Source organism: Geotrypetes seraphini, chromosome 2, assembly GCF_902459505.1.
Source record: "Geotrypetes seraphini chromosome 2, aGeoSer1.1, whole genome shotgun sequence".
Lineage (NCBI taxonomy): Eukaryota > Metazoa > Chordata > Amphibia > Gymnophiona > Dermophiidae > Geotrypetes > Geotrypetes seraphini.
In genome coordinates, this window is record NC_047085.1 from 327,377,189 (window position 1) to 327,393,309 (window position 16,121).

Here is a 16,121-nt window from a genome sequence, read left to right on the forward strand (position 1 = left end):
CTCTGGGAGGTAGGCTCGGGCTCACTCCGGCCGGAGGAGCGGCTGGGGATTTCGGGCAGGAGGTTTCTCTCCCCCCTCCGGAGCCTGTTCCGCCCCTGCACCCTGCTCAACTCGCGGTCCAATTGGAGGTTTCTTCTGCGGAAGTGAGCGCTGGGGAGACCCCGTATCAGGGGCTTGGACTCGCGAGAATGGAAGGAGAGCAGGGAGCAGTGAGAGCCAGCACTGTTACTGGCTCTGAACCAACAAAGTCGTGGGGCGATTACCCTCGAGAAGATTTGGGACTCTCTCAAGCAGCTAAACACCCAGATGGCCAGATCTTCACAAGAACTGACAACACTTGTAAGTACCGTGGACGCTTTTGGGGAAATCCTTGGAGAACACTAAAGGAGAATTCTCAATGGAGATAAAAGAAGTTAAGGACAATGTGGTAAATATTCAAGCTATAACTAATAATTTGATAAAGGAACGAACAGTTTTGAGTAAAAAAAAATTGAATAAATGGAAAATTACAACTGAAGATTAAATGTGCGTCTGTTGAATTTTCCAAAGGCCCTGGGGGTTACACCCATCAATATGTGGAAAAGGTACTTAACTGAAATACTAAAGTTTTCCCCTGAGCATTTACCTCCACTTAATAGAATTTACTATTTGACAAAAAAGAAAATTGTAGGAACCACCCCAGGTGCATAGGAATTTTTGCCAACAGACGCTCTCAATGTTACTGAATTATTAGAAACTACTGTTTCCGAATCTACAGAGAGGGCCACATTGTTCATATCTTTTGTCTTCGAACAAGATATGAATACTATTATGCGATTGTATTTCCGAAATCCTCAATTATTGTTTCTTGGAAAGAAAGTATGATTTTTCCAGACATCATGAGAACAACGCAGGAGCAAAGAAAATCATTCTTAGTAATGAGAGTAGAGACTTTGACCCTTGGAGTGACATTCTTATTAGCATATCCGTGTAAATGTTTGATTAAATATCAAGGTGTTAAATATGTCTACTATGCACCAGAATAGCTCCGTGCTTTTTTTAGATTTGAAAGGTTTAGCTACCGGGAATGTTTAAGAGTAGGAAGGAAAGAGGGGGTTAAATGCTGTTAATCCTTTCAAGATTATTGTTATTTTCTTATTTTTGGTATCTCTTCAATACATTCAATTCTCCTCCCTCCTTTGAGTTAGTGGTCTAAGAAAGAAGGACTTTTTTCCTAGTAGCAGTAAATGCGAGTTTGTTTAATTTGTTTCATTTTCTGTTTTACTTGTACAGGAGGAATATTCTTGTGAATTATGTAAAAATTTCAATAAATATAAAGAAAAAAAATGGAGTAAAAGAGGTTGGGGGTGTTGTGTGTGCTTGATGGGAAGCTGTCAGATTTATCTTTGCGACCCGTGTAAATTGAACACAGAGAACTAACATGAGTTAAGATGATGGTTATATTATGCTGCAAATGGCTATGCAAAGCGTGGTAAAGGCTGGAAGAACTCACAGCTTCTACTTAACTAATAGACCTCTCCATAGGCAGCACAGGTGGTGTTTCAGAGACTGGGGGAAAGATGAACTGTTAGTACAGTGATTCTCAAACTTTCTTTTATTACAGAACCCTTAAAATATTTTTCATATACAAAGGAACCCTCCTCCTCCTCCTGCCTCCCAACACAAGGAACTCCCTCTCCTGGAACCACACGTAGCCCTCCCCCCACCTCACTGGGCCCACTAATCTAATCTAAAACTTAGGTTTGTATACCACATCATTTCCAAACAGGAGCTTGATTCGGTTAACATAAGAGAACAGACATATTCATGATCTTTGGATAGGATATGATAAGATATAAACTTAAACCAAATTTTAATACGATTTGATTGATAAAATTGCTATCGGCAATATACACAGATTATTTGCCCATCTTAAGGCAATTATCTAACTATTGTTGAAATAAGAAAGTTTTCAAGGCTTTTCGAAAAGATTTGAAGGCAGGTGAGAGTTGGTGATCTAGAGGGGGCAGGCATGATCCCCAGTTGCTCCTACCCATACTGGCTCTGTTGACAAAACGACTGCTGGGATGTCGGGGCAACAGTCTTGTGATACTGCTGCTGGAAGTCCTGGCAGCCATTTTGAGGTTATAAGCAGTGCTTCTAACCATGCTCCAGTTCCAAAATGGCTGCCAGGACCTCCAGTGGCAGTAGCAGCTAATTTGTCAGTGGAGCCATCGTGAGCAGGAACCCAGTTTGTGGAATCACTGCCTTTAGAGAGTCAACTCCAGTAGATCTCATAACTTTCAAGTCTGTACAGACTCATTGCTTCGTCCTCGAAGGCCTGTTGAATCTTCCGGATCGTTTCCACTTGAGAATCGCCAAGCTTTACACAAAATTTAATGCAGTAGCATTGTTTAACTTTTTCTGTCATAAATTGTCCAAAATGAAAATCGGACGGTGCTCACTTACACTTCCTCACCCATTGGCAGTCTACCGGCGACTAACAGCTTCTGCAGGTGGGAAAAAATTCAAGCATGCGCATTAAGGTCGCCTACATACATGCACCAAACCACGCCTCCCTAGCTTTATTTGTGTATAAAAGAAAAATTAAGGTCTGATACTTTTTGAACAGCCCTCGTATGATACAGACATTTAAATACTTGAAAGGTATTATTATAGGACCAAATCTTTCCCAGAAAAAGGAAAATAATAAAACTTGAGGGCATAAATTGATACTGGGGGGAGGTAGACCTAGGAGTAATGTTAGGATTTTCTTTTACATGGAGAGGGTGATGGATGCCTAGAATGCCTTCTCGAGGAAGGTGATGGAAATGAAAATGGCAACAAAATTTTTTTTTAAAAAAGTGTGGGATAAACACAGAAGATCTACGGCGCCTTTCGGAAAGTAATTAAAACCGTACTGTTTGACCAATTCATCTCCTAATCAGAAGCCTCACTAGATTTATTTTTTCCTTCTGTCTATTCCTCGTGTAATATGTTGTACCTTCACCATTTACTTTCTGTAATTTGCTGATTGTCCAGCCCTCTTCGATGTGAACCGCCTAGAAGTCATCTGACTATGGCAGTATAGAAGAATAAAGTTATTATTATTATATAATTAGAAAATGAATGGTATATATTGAAGGGCTAAGGCCAATAATGAGCAGACTTGCATGGTCTGTGCCCCTTATATGGTAATTCGGTATAAGATGAGCTAGGGAGGACATTGCTGGGCAGACTTTATGGCTTGGATCTGCAAATACCAAGACGGTTGGATGAGTTGGAGTTAGTTTCGTTGGCAACCTCAGTAGTTGGAACCTAAGGGCAGTACCGCGTAGACTTTATGATCTATGGCCCAGAAATATCAAAGAAAAAAGGTCAATGTAATTTAATCATGAATTTATAATGCTTATAACTAATGGGCAGACTGGACAGACTGTTCAGGTCTCTCTATCTGCTGACATTTACTATGTTACTGTGTTAAGACTCATGAAGTTTCTTCCTTTTCGTTACTTTCATTTATTTCTTTTTACACAATGTCAGAGACGGCCAGTGGCTTCAAATTTGTAAAACTGCCAGCAGACATTGTCCTTTACTACAAGACCTGCTCTAAGGGCCTGTTTTACAAAGCCGCATGACAACAGCCCCGAAGACCTTTAAATCTCTATGGGCTTCGAGGCCATTACCGCGCTGCAGCCACTAGTGCGGCTTTGTAAAACAGGCCCTAAGTGTCTGGGAGAATGATCATATCCCCCAAAATCATATACAGGAATGGCAGAGTATGAGCGAGTAAGATAGCACACTGCAACATTGGTCCAGAGCCCTGACGCAGCTTGTGGGCGAAACGGCAGCTAGCTGGACATCGGCGAGGACTGGTGGGGATGCAGTGACATTCTTTAACTATTAACGAACCCTGCCCTGCAGCTAAGTAGCTTGATTTTTTTGTAACGTTTTGAAATCATTACGTTTTAAGCTAGTTTTTGAAGTAAAGTTGTGTTTAGCAGGACAGGAGGGGGATCAAGAGCTGGTGAGGATTAATTCCCTTTCCAGTGCTGTTGTAAAATCTAGCAACGCACGGGGATCTGAGGCTCTCCCCTTAGCATAGTTTAAAGTGCTTTAAAAGAGCAGGAAGAAGTTCTTCAATGAATCTGTGTCAATTTCAAGAATTTAAAAACAATTTGAGAAAGGTATTAGATTAGAAAGAAGAATGATCATATCCCCAAAATAGGAGCTAAATTCTCTGCTAGACAAAGAAAGAAGTGAAGAGTTTATAGTGTTTCTTTTTTTTTTTGTGTCATAAAATACATTCTAAGTCAAGATTACACCCACGGTGAAACACAAAAATATAAACAAAGAAATTCTGCTTTAAGAAGATCTCTTACAAAATTAAGATGTTTTGCAAATGGACTGCAAGGTTTATTATGCCAGTACTGAAAGAATGAACTGCTTTGGCAAAATAATTTCACAAGGGTTCATCGTCTTTTTTTTTCCCCCTGTGCTTCTCCATAACTTTTTATAAATAGCATTTCATCTTGTGAAGATGATAAAACACTTGAAAGTTTTGAGATTTGTACTAGAAATTTTCTGAAAACATGCAGTTTTACAGACTCTGATAGATTAAATGAATTCCTACATTCTGAAAGTAGCAAGGACTCGAGGAAAAAGCAGAGTTCAGATGAAGAAACTAATACACGACTCCTGTCAACTTCTGGAGTTTTAAGAGATGGGGGATTACTGATCATGGGGATCCCACCTACCTCCTCTGACACTGCAACTGAATCTTTAGGCAGCCAGCAGCGGCAACAAGATGAGCCTGCTCCTGTCAGCCTGCCCAGAAACCAACTCTCTACAGATCCTGCCTATGCGGGGAACAGGAAGTTGCTGCAGAGAGGTGAATTCCGGGGCAGGCTGATGGCCTTGCTGCTGCTGCCAGCTGGCTGAAGATTCAATTGCAGCAGAGAGGAAGAGGTAGGTGGGGGTGTGGGGGAGTCAGGAGAGCCAGGGATGCAAACCGGACCATCATCGGAGCAGTATGCCAGTGGCCGGCCCCAATGAAGTCTTCGGGGGGCCCCTTGAAGTCTTCAGACCTGAGACACATGCCTACTAGGCCTACCCTTTAATCCAGCCCTGCATACATGCATAAATGATGAAAATCTGCTTACATGCAATTCTGTAAGTATATTTTACAGGTGATTCTGTAAATATATTTTACAGGTGAGTATACACATGGGCAGAGTCTGGGCAGGACTCACACATACTTGTAACCTATAGAATACTATAAGTTACGTACATATTTTGGGCATCTAGGCATGAGAATTTATACCAACTCTGTGGCTGGCATAAATGCACACATCTAACTGCATACACACAATATAGCCTGAAGAATCACTCTCATCCAAATGCTAGCTAGTATGGTAGGGGGAAGAAATGGGAATCAGCCTAAGGCAGGGGTGCCCAATAGGTCGATCGCGATCGACCGGTAGCTCGCCAAGGCAAAGTGAGTCGATCATCCAGGACTCACTTTGCCTTGGCGATCTATCGGGCCGATCAGTCTTCCTCTCCCAGATGTCAATTCTGCCGTCGGAGAGGAAGTTCGGGCCAGCCAATCGCTGCCTGGCTGGGCGGAATTTTCTATCTGATGGCAGAATTGACATCGGGGAGAGGAATGCTGGTTGGCCCAAAGCAGGGAGAGCATGGGGCGGTGTCGGTGTCGGCTTTGGGGCCTGTTATCCATTGGTGGCGTTTGGGTCCTGTTCCCCGATGGCAGCGGCAGTGCCAGTGGCTTGGGGAAGGGCAGGGAGAAAGAAAGAAAGGGGGCAGGCAGGGAAACAGAAGGAAAGAAGAGAAACAGAAAAAAAGAAAGGGGGCATGAAGAGTGAAAGAAAGAAAGGTCAGGGAGAGAGGAAGAAAAAGTTGGGGGAGGGAATGAGGTGTGGAGGAGAGGAAGCATACAGGCTGAAAGAAAGATTGGATGCACAGCCAGAAGAAGAAAGTGCAACCAGAGACTCATGAAATCACCAGACAAGGTAGGAAAAATGATTTTATTTTAAAATAATCAAAATGTGACTGAATTTATATCTGCTTTCTATATTTTATAATATAGTCCCCTTTTACTAAACCACAATAGTGTTTTTTAGCGCAGGGAGCCTATGAGCGTCGAGAGCAGCGCTGGGCATTCAGCGCAGCTCCCTGCGCTAAAAACTGCTATTGTGGTTTAGTAAAAAGGGAGGGGGGTGGGTATTTGTCTATTTTTGTATGGTTGTTACTGAGGTGACAGTGCATAGAGTCACCTGCTTTGACCTCTTTGAAAAAATCCCGGAATAGGAATGATAATTAACAATTCTATGCGTACAGTGTGCGTTGTGTTTTTTTAAAATTTTATTGTTGGTAGATCATTTTGACTTGGTCATTTTAAAAGTAGCTCGCGAGTCAAAAAAGTGTGGGCACCCCTGACCTAAGGGAAGGGAGGAGGAAAAAGGGCCTTTATACAGAGAGGTTCACATCTTGCTCTCCCACCCCTTGACTTGCAAAATTTGTCATGAATCGCAGTTTCAAAGGGAATATCACCGTGAGGCTCATTCTGTGACACTGCAATTAACCAAGGGCTATAACTATGACATTTCATCTTTTGCTCTGAAAAATGATAAAATCCCCTCCACCCTTCTCATTTGTAAAGGCATTCTAATATTAGGGGGAAAAAAAAGTTTTTGTTCATTATGACTTAAATTTAATAGCCATATTCTTTAAACAGGATTGCAAACATACAACCTGTACTTAAATAATTATCTACCACTGGCTCTAATTGCCCTTTCCGCTAGCAATTTGTTTTCAACCTGTCTGTCATATATTGCAGCCCTTAGTTGTAATGTTCAATGAAATATGCATTTTTTATACTTTTCAAACATCTTTCATATTGAATAACGGACAGTCCAACAGCCAAGAGTTTAATTAAGCAGTGTTTTTGATAAAGTCCAGGAATTCACTGGATTTAACTTGACCAGGTTTTCATCTTTCTAGAAATTTAAAAGACTTCCAAGATTCCAGTCCTTCAGAAAGGAAGACTAGAAAGCCAAAAAGCACAGTTACTTACCGTAACAGGTGTTATCCAGGGACAGCAGGCAGATATTCTTAACGCATGGGTGACGTCACCGACGGAGCCCCGGTACGGACACTTTTTACTAGAAAGTTCTAGTTGGCCGCACCGCACATACGCGAGTGCCTTCCCGCCCGACGGAGGAGTGCGTGGTCCCCAGTTAAGATAAGCCAGCTAAGAAGCCAACCCGGGGAGGTGGGTGGGATGTAAGATTATCTGCCTGCTGTCCCTGGATAACACCTGTTATGGTAAGTAACTGCGCTTTATCCCAGGACAAGCAGGCAGCATATTCTTAACACATGGGTGACCTCCAAGCTAACAGAGAGGGAGGAGGAAAATAAATTGTGCAACACAGATTGGCCAAAGTGCCCGTCCCGTCTGGAGAAGGTATCCAGACAGTAGTGAGTAGTGAGTAGTGAACGTGTGAACTGAGGACCAAGTGGCAGCCTTGCAGATTTCCTCGATGGGCGTGGAACGGAGGAAAGCCACAGAAGCAGCCATAGCTCTGACCCTGTGGGCCGTGACAGCACCTTCCAGTGAGAGACCGGCCCGAGCATAACAGAACGCAATGCAGGCAGCAAGCCAGTTGGAAAGCGTCCGTTTAGAGACAGGACGACCCAGACGGTTAGGGTCGAAGGACAAAAAGAGCTGAGGAGACGAGCGGTGAGCCCTGGTACGGTCAAGGTAGTAAGCAAGGGCACGCTTACAGTCCAGCGTGTGCAATGCCTGTTCCCCAGGATGAGAATGGGGCTTAGGGAAAAAGACAGGCAACACAATGGACTGGTTGAGGTGAAATTCTGAGACCACCTTGGGAAGGAATTTAGGATGGGTACGCAGAACCACCTTGTCATGGTGAAAAACAGTGAAAGGTGGGTCGGCAACCAGTGCATGCAGTTCACTAACCCTCCTGGCAGAGGTGATGGCAATGAGGAAAAGCACCTTCCATGTAAGAAATTTGAGCGGAGTTGTGGCAAGAGGCTCAAATGGGGGTTTCATGAGGGCTGATAAAACCACATTCAGGTCCCAGACGATTGGAGGAGGCTTCAGAGGTGGTTTGGCATTGAAAAGGCCTCTCATGAACCGGGAAACCAGGGGATGAGCCGTGAGAGGTTTTCCGAGGATAGGCTCATGAAACGCAGTGATGGCACTGAGGTGGACTCTGATTGAGGTAGACTTGAGGCCAGCGTCGGACAGAGAGAGCAAATAGTCCAGTACAGTTTCCACCGCCAATGAGGTGGGATCGTGATGATGTAGTAGACACCAAGAGGAGAACCGGGTCCACTTCTGATGGTAACATTGGATGGTGGCCGGTTTCCTGGAGGCATCCAAAATACGACGGACAGGCTGAGACAGATTCTCTGGAGAGGTCAGCCCGAGAGAAACCAAGCTGTCAGGTGGAGCGAGGACAGATTGGGATGCAGTAGAGACTGATGCTGCTGCGTAAGTAGAGTAGGAAACACAGGCAGAGGGATGGGTTTTCTGGAGCTTAGCTGGAGCAGGAGGGAGAACCAGTGTTGGCGAGGCCACCGAGGGGCGATGAGAATCATGGTGGCTCTGTCCCTGCGGAGTTTGAATAACGTCCGCAACATCAGAGGCAGTGGAGGAAAGGCATAGAGGAACCGATCCGTCCAGTCGAGCAGGAATGCATCCGGGGCCAGACGATGAGGAGAGAAGAGTCTGGAACAGAACTGGGGCAGCTGATGGTTGTGAGGAGCTGCAAAGAGGTCCACCTGAGGAGTGCCCCAGCGAGCAAAGATGGAGCGGAGTGTGGGAGGATCCAGAGTCCACTCGTGAGGTTGAAGGATGCGGCTGAGATTGTCGGCCAGGGAGTTCTGTTCGCCCTGGATGTAGACAGCCTTGAGGAAGAGACTGCGGGCCGTGGCCCAGGTCCAGATGCGGATGGCCTCCTGACAGAGGAGGGGAGATCCGGTGCCGCCTTGCTTATTTAGGTAGTACATGGCGACTTGGTTGTCTGTGCACAGGAGAAGACCCTGAGGGGAGAGAAGGTGCTTGAAGGCCCTGAGAGCATAGAACATGGCCCTGAGTTCCAGGAAATTGATGTGATGTTGACGCTCCTGAGGAGTCCAGAGTCCCTGGGTGCGAAGATCTCCCAGGTGAGCTCCCCACGCATAGGGGGAGGCATCTGTGGTTATGATCATGGAGTGAGGGGGTAGATGAAAGAGTAGACCCCTGGAAAGATTGGAGGAGTTCAACCACCATTGAAGAGATTGCTGAAGAGACGATGTCACAGAGATGGGATGAGAAAGAGGATCCGTGGTCTGTGACCATTGGGTGGCAAGAGCCCATTGAGGTGTCCTGAGGTGGAGTCGCGCCAGAGGAAGCACATGGACCGTCGAGGCCATGTGGCCCAGGAGGACCATCATCTGCCGAGCTGGGATGGAGTGATGAAGGAGCACCTGACGACAGAGGTGGAGCAGGGTCCGTTGTCGGTCGGAGGGGAGAAACGCCCTCATCAGAGTGGTGTCGAGAACTGCTCCAATGAACTGAAGTCGCTGTGTGGGAAGTAGGTGCGACTTGGGGTAGTTGATCTCGAACCCCAGGAGATGGAGGAAAGAGATGGTGTGTTGAGTGGCTTGTAGCACAAGTGGAGACGCTTTCACCAACCAATCGTCCAAGTAGGGGAACACCTGGAGGTTGTGAGACCTGAGGAAGGCCGCCACCACAATAAGGCACTTGGTGAATACCCTGGGCGATGATGCGAGGCCAAAGAGTAGCACTTTGTACTGATAGTGACGGTGCTGTACCTGAAATCGGAGGTAGCGCCGTAAAGTCAGATTGATTGGGATGTGAGTGTAGGCCTCTTTGAGGTCTAGGGAACATAGCCAGTCGTGTTGAGAGAGAAGAGGGTAAAGCGTGGCAAGGGAGAGCATTCTGAACTTCTCCTTGACCAGACACTTGTTGAGGTCCCTGAGATCGAGGATGGGACGGAGGTCTCCTGTCTTCTTGGGAACCAGGAAGTAGCGGGAGTAGAATCCCTGACCCCTTTGGGTCTCTTCGATGGCATTGAGAAGAAGGAGGGATTGGACCTCCCTCAGGAGAAGGATGGATTGGGAGGAGTGAGAAGTGGACTCGATGGGAGGATTGTCTGGTGGAAGAGTCTGGAAGTTGAGAGAGTAGCCGTGGCGAATGATGTTGAGGACCCACTGGTCCGAAGTGATGACCTCCCAACGGCTGAGGAAGAGCTGGAGACGTCCTCCGATAGGCTGAGGAAGAGGTAGCGACGGTGGGAGACTGGCTATGCCCTGGAGAAAGGAGTCAAAAGGGTTGGGATGGTTTTGATGGAGGAAGAGGCTTGGCAGGTTGATGAGACTGTGACCGAGCCTGAGGTTAATGCTGGTGACGAGGACAGTGAGACTGTTGTTGAGGCGAGTTGAGAGGTCTGGCCGAGAACCTGTGCTGGTAGGAAGACTGCTGTCTGTAGGGGCGAGCAGGTGGAGTCTTCTTTTTAGGTTTGACCAGAGTGTCCCACCTAGTCTCGTGTGCTGAGAGTTTCTGGGTTGTCGAGTCTAGGGACTCCCCAAAGAGTTCGTCACCCAGACAAGGTGCGTTAGCCAGGCGGTCTTGGTGGTTAATGTCAAGGTCAGAGACTCTCAGCCAGGCCAAACGGTGCATAGCAACAGCCATGGCAGATGCTCGAGAGGTCAGCTCAAACGAGTCATAAATGGAGCGAACCATGAACTTCCTGAGTTGGAGTAGGCTGGAAATTTGCTGCTGGAAGAGGGGGACCTTACGTTCAGGAAGATATTTTTGTAAGGAGGAGAGTTGTTGCACCAGATGCTTCATGTAGAAGGAGAAGTGGAAGGTGTAATTGTTTGCTCTATTGGCTAACATTGCATTTTGGAAAAGGCGCTTACCAAATTTATCCATAGTTTTTCCCTCTCTGCCAGGAGGGGTGGAGGCACATACACTGGAACACTGAGATTTTTTCAAGGTGGACTCCACCAGGAGAGATTCGTGGGGCAATTGAGGCTTGTCAAACCCTGGGATTGGAATGACCCGGTACAAGCTATCCAGTTTGCGAGGGGCCCCGGGAACAGTGAGGGGAGTCTCCCAGTTTTTATAAAAAGTTTCCCGTAAGATGTCATGGACGGCAACTTCAGAAATTCCTTGGGAGGTTGCTCAAAGTCTAGGGCATCGAGAAAAGCCTGAGACTTTTTAGAATCGGACTCTAAGGGGATAGAAAGAGCTGCTGACATCTCCCTAAGGAATTTAGAGAAAGAGGACTGTTCCGGTTTTGAAACGGTGTCGGCCATGGAGGGTTCTTCGTCGGTCAACGAAGCGTCCTCCTCGGTACCGTGCGGGGAGTCTTCCCATAAGTCCGGGTCCCTAACGTCGGGTTGTGCACGTCTGGACATCGGTGTGGAAGGCTCGGTATGGCGGGTCTTTGAGAGAGACTTGCCCGAGCGCACTGAGGCGGTACCGGGTGAGGAAGACCGGTGTCGTTCCTGGGACCGGGAAGGGTTGGCAGCAGCACGGGTATGCACTGTAGGTGGTTCAGCCGAGAGCACCGGCATGGAGGTATTAATCGGTATCGAGGAGGGTCGACACCGATGGGACAGTGCGAGGCTCGGACCGGTCCTGTACCGGAAGGTTCGGGGCCAGCAACGCCGGCAACAGTTGTTGTAGTTGTTGCTGCAGCTGCTCCTGTAATTGGGATTGGAGTATGGCCGCGATGCGATCATCCAGGGGGGGCACCGGTACCGCTTTTTTCTTCTTCGGTACCATAGGTGCCGCTCTACGCTCCGGCGATGAGGAGGCCGATGACGAGGCACTCACCGATATCGGAGCGGAGCATTTACAGGGTCGGTGCGGTGCCGGAAGGGTCGGCATCGCGACCGTGGCAGGAGGGCGTTCTAGAGAAGTGGAAGGCTTCTTAGCCTGCTTACCTGGGCCCAGCGACCCCGAAGAAGGATCCGGTGGTGTCGACGTAGTCGGTGCCGACTTTTGAGGTGCCGTCGACATCGCGGCAGGTTCCATGGCCGATCCGGTACCGAACAAAATATTTTGCTGGATCTGCCTATTTTTTAATGTGCGCTTTTTAAGCGTTGCACAGCGGGTGCAGGTGTCAGCCCGATGCTCTGGACCCAAGCACTGTAGGCACCAATTGTGCGGGTTGGTGAGAGAGATCGGGCGTGCACACCACTGGCACTTCTTAAAGCCCAGTTGAGGGGGCATGAAGGGAAACATGGCCTCCGCAAAATCGAATCCGGAGGCCTGTATGGTGGCAACAGGCCCCGCCAGGGCCGGCCAGAAAATACAGAAAACTCGACAAGAGTTTTTTATTTTTTTTTTTTAAAGTAAAAATAAGGAATCAGAAAAGAAAGAGAATAAAAACCGAAAAGATTTACGCGAGCGGGAAGGCAGAAAACTCGTTTTCAACGGCCGTTGAAAAAACATGCGTCTTCTTCGCTCCGCAGAAACGAAGAAACTGGGGACCACACACTCCTCCGTCGGGCGGGAAGGCACTCGCGCATGCGCGGTGCGGCCAACTAGAACTTTCTAGTAAAAAGTGTCCGTACCGGGGCTCCGTCGGTGACGCCACCCATGCATTAAGAATATGCTGCCCGCTTGTCCTGGGATAATCATCTTTACGGAAAGTTTTAGGCACGATTCAGAAGCAGAAAGCAAGAGGCCTGTGAAACCGAGGTCAGATGCAGCCCTGTCAAAATCTCGTGCCTTGCAGATGCTGAAGGTATTAGTATTTAGCATTTGAAAGATTAAAAAAAAAAAAAGTTCTACAAATTCCACTTACATTCTTTGGACATTCCAACTTCAAAGCACCTCTGCAGGCGGCAATACTGGCAACGATTCCTAGTAACTTTATTAATAACACAGTTCTTATCTCTATGGCAAGTGTAAATCATGTTCTTCTGGATACTCCTGCGAAAAAATCCCTGTAATCAGAACAGAGAGGGGAAAAAATGAAATACAATACGAGTACCTCACTTACAAACTGGATGAAATTTGATCACATTGCTGATTGCCCCCCTTACATTAACAAAATGACTACATCTTAAATGTTGAATTTGTGGACCTTAAGACCTGCATGAAATATTAAAGCATAGTATCTATTTTCCTGAAATCAAGAGCGTGCTGCTTAATCAAAAATATACAGAAGTTTCCCATCCAAGTAATGTAAACTGAGCCTAGGGCTAAGGATTAAGAGAATGTAACACGAGGTTAAGTTTGCCAATCAAGCTCAAATTATAAAGGTTAGACTGAGTTTATGTTCCGTTGACTTAGAGCCGATTGTAAATAACTCATCTGTCAAAGCATAAAATCACTGCACACTCCAATCTGTAAACATGTATTTTGTATACACTGTAGCTCTATTTTGCACATGGAGCAAAACGGTAAACCAAGAAAGAGCAAAGCGAGGACCCATTCACAAGAAGTGCAGTTCACAAATATGACATGGTGATGCTGCACTGTGATGTCCAGAGCAGGATTCATTCTTCGAGGGCCCCTAGGCACACAAGTACACTGGGCCCCCCTGGGCCTGCCCCGCCCACACCCCGCCTCCATTTATCTGTTTTCTTATTTACTTTTTATTTCCACTTAAATTCAAAACAAACAAAGATTAGCATACCAGTGCACAGTTTTTTCTTCTATGCAACCCCCAAATATCTCTGAACAAATCCCCCGTCCTTCCCTTCCCACCTACTTACCCAGGACATTAACTCTGAACCCTTTCAATACATATATAAAAACGTTCAAATATATTGTAAAGCAGTAATACTATCCAAAATATAAGTCTATATTAATAACCAAATTTACATTGCCTAATTGCCTCACTCTACATCAGGGGTATCAAACTCAATCACATAAGGGGCCGAAATCTGAAAAAAAGGCTACGTCACGGGTCAAATTTTTAATTAAGATACTTAGGGGTCCTTTTATTAAGGTACGCTAACTGATTTTGCGCACGCTAAATGTGCACCTTAATAAAAGGACCCCTAAGTGACTAAGGCTTAGTCTTAGCAGACATATAGGGTTACAACATCTCCAACCCCACACCATCTCTGTGGTGTAAACAAAATAAATATTGTAATCACAAAACAGAAAATAAAATTATTTTTATCTACCTTTTGTAGGTCCCAGGCTCTGGTTGTCTTCTGATAACTCGCTTGCCAGGGTCTCCTGCCCATTTGTTGTTTTCTTCTTTCTCCATGCTAACTATCCATCTTCCATCTCTGTCCTCCCCTTCCGTTTCCCTTCCCTCCCTCCCGAGGTCTGGCATCTTTCCTTTTTTTCATGTCCATATCCACAGCTTCGGCAATGGACCCCACCATCCCAGATCCACCATCTGTCCTTTTCTCAACTACCCTTTCATCCAGCATCTCTCCCCCACCACCCCAGGGTCCATTATCTCTCTGTTTCTCTTCCAACTACCCTGTCCTATGCCACTTCCAGAAACTGTATGCCTCCCCCTTCCATCTTTCCCTTCACCTCCATTGGTCTGGCATCCATCTTCTTCCATTTCCCTCCTCCAATGATTTGGCATCTCTCTCCTCTCCTCTTTTCCCTTCCCTCTCCTACACCTACACCCCCATGGGTCTGGCATTTCACTCTGTTCTCTCTCTTCCCCCCACTTCCATCAGCATCTGCCCCCTTTCTTTCCCTCCAGCCTAAATCCATCCAGTATCCTTCCCCCTTATTTCTCCCCCCTTTCCCTACACACCAATTCCATCAGCATATGCCCCTTTCTCTCCCTCCACCACCCTTTCCATACAGCAACAGCAACGTGCTCCCCCCCTATGGCAACGGGCCCCCATCCGGCATCGACAATGACAACAACACCGCCCTCCCCCGGCATCCACAGAAACTAATGCAGCCAACCGCCGGCATCAACGGCAATGCAGTCATTTTTTTTCCAGACGGCAACGGGCCCCCTCTTCCCTCCCTGCATGGCAATAGGCCCCCACCTGATGATGACAATGCCGGCCCCCCCACAGCAACGGGCCCCCACCCGACGACAATGCCAGCTCTCCCCCTGGCATCTATGGACAGGAATGCAGCCAACGCAGCTCGAAGAAGGTCATGCGATGACTGCGCCTGCCAGAAGAAGTAAGTAACGTTGTAGGGGGATGGACCAGCAGACGCAGTAATAGCGGTACCTTCTTGGAGCTTCATTGGCTACATTTCCATCCATTGATGCCTGGGGGAGGCCGACATTGTTGTCGTCAGGTGGGGTCCCGTTGCCATGCAGGGAGGGAAGAGGGGGGACCCGTAGCCGTCTGAAAAAAAAATGGCATGGTAAGTCGTCCTTCAGCGGGCCCCCCTGACTATTTTGGGCCCTAGGCACGTGCCTAGTTGGCCTATTGGGTAATCCGGCCCTGGTGATGTCATGAACTTATTGATGATTGTGGGTTTCTGATCAGCACCTTGTACCACCAAACTACCATGTGTTCTGAACTTGGTCATAAAGGTTAAAATTCTATACATGGTACCAAAAACTCAACGCTGATAAAATTTCATGCTATGCATTATTTCCTTTCAGGTGTGCCACAGTGGAGAGCTGAGTTCGCAGGGATCCTGCTGTAATCCCCTGCAAGTCCACAGGGATCCCTTGGCTATGGACGTAGTTTCTGCAAGGTTCCCGTTAGAGTGTATGAGCCTCTCACCACCTAACTACCCAGGGTCCTCCAAGAAGACAAGTCCCGCCTCCTCCTTTCAAGAATTCAGCACAGTCGCACTTGCTCTCTGCCCCAGGTGAGGCAGCAATGCTCACACTGACACATGCGTGGGCCTGCTGCATCAGAGGTCACCTGATCTACTGGCACATGTGTGTGGTGATTTCCACAAGCAGCTGGCCTGCACATTTGACAGTGTAAGCCTTGCTGTATCAGCCCAAGCAGAGAACAAGCGCGGCTGCACTAAATTCTTGAAGGGGGGGACTTACTGCACAGTGCCAGTTAACTGTGGTTTGCCACCAAAGCGGTAAGTGTTCCGATATGAGGACTGATAGAAGTTCAGCTCCCCCTCCCCTACCTCTAATCCATGCATATGTACTATTTTTTTCACATTA

General features: G+C 47.0%; 1 protein-coding gene across 4 annotated transcripts in view; it reads right to left on the minus strand.

The window, feature by feature from the left end:
* The window catches only part of RARB (retinoic acid receptor beta), a 751,528-nt gene that overhangs the window by 161,174 nt on the left and 574,233 nt on the right, over positions 1 to 16,121 (minus strand). For all 4 annotated transcript variants that reach the window (XM_033930170.1, XM_033930168.1, XM_033930169.1 and 1 more), the window contains one exon: positions 12,846 to 12,987. In XM_033930170.1, the coding sequence (XP_033786061.1) occupies positions 12,846 to 12,987 (142 nt within the window). The remainder of the gene's footprint in view (positions 1 to 12,845; positions 12,988 to 16,121) is intronic.